The 3,955-nt window shown below is 42.5% G+C and overlaps 1 protein-coding gene across 1 annotated transcript; it reads right to left on the bottom strand.

Moving 5' to 3' along the window:
- Positions 1-2,443: 2,443 nt before the first annotated feature.
- Positions 2,444-3,520, bottom strand: LOC144594029 (4-galactosyl-N-acetylglucosaminide 3-alpha-L-fucosyltransferase 9-like). The gene has a single exon (XM_078400194.1). It carries the CDS (start codon positions 3,518-3,520, stop codon positions 2,444-2,446), a length of 1,077 nt encoding a protein of 358 aa, XP_078256320.1.
- Positions 3,521-3,955: the final 435 nt, after the last annotated feature.

Genomic DNA, 3,955 nt, shown 5'->3' with positions numbered 1-3,955 from the left:
GACCGTTCAAGGTGCTTGAGCGTGGCTCTGCCACCTTCGTTTTGGACATGGGGGGTCGTCCTGAGACTGTCTCTATTTCGCAGCTGAAGCCGGCGCACGTGGACGTTAGCCAGCCGGTCCTACTGGCGTGGCCTCGCCCTCGGGGTCGTCCTGCGTCCCGGCCCTTACCCCCGGAATTCCCGTGGGTGTCTTCCCCTGGCGGGGTGGTTCCGGTTCCTGCGACCGATGTGGTGCGCACACGGTCGTCTTGTACGTCCCCCTGTCCGTTTCGTGCCTGCGGTTCTTGGGGGGGGGGGTCCTGTGGCGGTGCCCGGGGGCTAGGCCACTCCCTTGGTCATTCCCCTCGGCACTGAGTGGACAGGGGGGGATTAGGTCACTCCCTGGGTCATTCCCCTGGGGACAGAGTGGTCTGGTGCTAAGGGGTTTGTTGGAAGGGGTTATTGTTTTGACTCGTGGTGATGACTGAGTGAGTGTATATTCAGTTACTGCATTAAAGTTATTGTTACTTCTTACCTGGCGTCTGGCCTGATCCCTGTCACGTCCAGACCCACTACAATGCCATCTTTTACAATAATTCAACCGTCCCTTTGACCCCAGCCTAACCTATACAATCTTCCTTCATAAGGCATATGACGGTTCAGACCAGTAAACATTCTCAGAACTGCTCCAAACAGATTCACATCCCTCCTTAAACTACATTGAATCACCAGTGTGATCTCACCAATGCCCTCTATAACTGAAAAATAATAACTCAACTTTCTACTTAATTCCATTTGCAACAAATGATAATATTCTTTCAGACGCAAGGAAATGAGCTGCTGGTTTACAAAGAAAACCCCCACAAAGTGCTGGAGTAACTCAATGGGTCAGGCAGCATCTCTGGAAGACGTGGATAGACAGCGTTACGAGTTGTACCCTTCCCCAGCTGACATTTTGTCAGCAAGCCTCAGTAATTACTGTACCTGCAAACCAGCCTCCTGTGAATCTTGGCCAATAGAGAACATTCAGACAGGAATAATCTGCTCAATTTACTTACAGTCTTTTATCTATTCTAGTTTTGAGGCAGTTATCTCACTGTAATAATATTTTTGCCAAAAATATAGTTTAGAAATTTTTCTTTTACCCAGTAAGTGTAGATGGGACATGCCAGCGTGTGTTTGGAGCAGATAACAATCATTTCAGTACAGTGTTTAATGAATAAGTGCCAAAAAAAAAGAATAGTTGTGAAACTGGTCTCTTTGTATAATTTTCCTTTATCCGGAACTTGGTTCAGAATCCACCACTCACAATCCCAGCACAAACTCTGAACTAGTGTGTGCAGTTATAATCTCCAGAAATAAACAGCATTTTACATTGTTGTCATATGTACCACTGTGTACAAATACCTGATAAAACGATAGCGTGAATAACGTTTAGTGCAAGATAAATAATAATAATAATAATAATATATTCCTTTATTCGTCCCACACCGGGGAAATTTACAGTGTTACAGCAGCAAAGTGGATAGCAAGAGAGCAAGAGATCATTCATTATAAATAAAAGATATATAAATTGTCATCAGTTTTCTGTGTGTTCATAGCTGTTATTGTTGACTCGTCTGCTGGGAGCAGTGCTGGTTGAGCAGTCTCCCAGCAGCGGGAAGGAAGGACCTCCTATGTCTGTAAAGTCCAATCAAAGATTGGACATGTAAAGTCCAATCAAAGATTGGACATGTAAAGTCCAATCAAAGATTGTTTGAGGGTAGATAGTAGCTCAGGACCACGCTCCAGATGTTGGTAGGATGGTTCAATTGTCTGATAACAGCTGGATAGAAACTGTCCGTGAATCTGGAGGTGTTCGTTTTCGCACTTCTATACCTTTTGCCTGATGGGAGGCATTGCCTGATGGGAGTTACTGATATATATATACTTCCAAGTAGAAAATGGGATTGCAACGAGTAAACTAAGAAGCAAACTGCACCATGCTGAAACCTTTCTGTTAGTCAACACACATATATTTAGAAGATAGACACAAAATGCTGGAGTAACTCAACGGGACAGGCAGCATCTCTGGAGAGAAGGAATAAGTGGTGTTTCGGGTCGAGACTCTTCGTCAGACTGCCTGACCTCTCAGCCTGAAGAAGGGTCTCAACTTGAAATATCACCCATTCCTTCTCACCAGAGATACTGCCTGAACAACTGAGTACCCCAGCATTTTGTATCTATCTTCAGTGTTAGATAGACACAAATCTTACAACATCTGCATTTCATCCTATATATACAATTAGGTCTGTTTCAGCTTTATTAAGAAATCTATCGATCTATTTTGAATTCATGTGCAATAAAATAAAATCAAGTTCCATTGTTAATTTTGAAGATGAATTTACAAAATTTCCTTTTGGAGATAAAAGCTAATAAAAATTATCATATGCTGCTGATGATTGACACTATTTACACACTTCAGTTCAATTCCAAAACCATTTCATCAAATTGGGGATGGATTTATATTCTTTATGTCGCCGAATATTTTCACAGACAGAGCATGCATGTTCATGCCCGAATTGAGCCTTCCTCACTTTATAGTATTTTTTCCATTTGAAGTAGCTCATGTACAATTTTTCATCACCATCCAGCTTGTGAAGGTAATCAGCAAGCTCTTTGGCTGAACGAAAGTCAGCCACGTGAATGAAGGAATCACCTGGAATGTAATTTTCATAGTTCTCCCTGGATGGGCCCAGGACCACAGGAACACTACCCGCCAGCAGAGCATTGTAGAGCTTTTCAGTTATGTAATCTTTATGTATTGAGTTCTCGAAGGAAAGGTAGAACTTACATTTAGATATCGTTGGGATCAAATCATTATTACTCAGATATTTTTTGAAAGCTCGACCATATGTGTTAATCGGAACATATTTTTGAAGTTCTTTGTAATATTTTACCCTGGCATAATTAAAATTCCAGTTGCTTACAATCCAACACACTAGGCTGCTTTTCTTTGGCAAATCAAAGGCTTGCTGAACTCCGTTTATTGTTAGCGATCCATAAGGCACAGGAATATCTGAGTCTCTTCGATATGTCACGGTCAAATTGAAGAGTCGGTTAAGCTTTGTCGTTTTAGGAGAGTTTGTAGGTGACTCCATATTCATCCAAACCCATTTCTGGAAAACTGGTCGAGGGTGTGTGGGCAGATTGGACAGGTCTCCTCTGATATTCCTGTGATGGAAAAGTACAGCATGGGATTTGTTATACATGTTCTTATCCACTGTCAAATGGCAGTCATGGATGTTAAAAACAGATCCACAAGAATTGAGCGCAAATTTTTGACCAAAAGGCCAATGCCAAATGAGCACAATAATTTGATTATCTTCTTGTCGTAAACCAAGGATATTTTTCATGCTTTGATTTGAGGTGGCCGATTTCATGGGAGGAAGAATCCATCTGTTTGTTGGCTTAGCGTAGAGCATAAACAAGGCAAAAAAGCAGTAGAAAATCATGATGGAAATTAAAATGGTGTGCATAATCCATTTCTTAGAAGAAGTCATAATATGTCCTGTGAAAGAGAAGAATGAAAACCATTAGGATCCAAGGAACATGGGTCCTCATTCACTATAACTAGATCAATATCTCGGATAGACACAAAATGGTGGAGTAACACAGCGGGTCAGGCAGCATCTCTGGAGAAAAGGAATAGGTGACATTTCGGGTCGGAATCCTTCTTCAGACTTAAAGATAGAGAAGGCCAGAACTAAATAGAGACCGCAACAGATGACCTGAGGAAGGGTGGAATCCATTATGGCCCATAGTTGGGTGGGGAAGATGTGTTAACGTCAGGGATACAAGAATTAGAACAGTGGAACAAGTTGAATGACCGGGTGGGTGGGGGGGGGGGGGGGGAGAGGGGGGGGGGGGGGGGGGTTGGAAGAAATACAGGAGTTACTTGAAATTAGAGAAATTAAAGGTTTCAAACCGCTGGATTG

This window comes from Rhinoraja longicauda, chromosome 5 (genome assembly GCF_053455715.1).
Source record: "Rhinoraja longicauda isolate Sanriku21f chromosome 5, sRhiLon1.1, whole genome shotgun sequence".
Lineage (NCBI taxonomy): Eukaryota > Metazoa > Chordata > Chondrichthyes > Rajiformes > Arhynchobatidae > Rhinoraja > Rhinoraja longicauda.
This window is presented reverse-complemented; position numbering and strand designations above follow the sequence as displayed.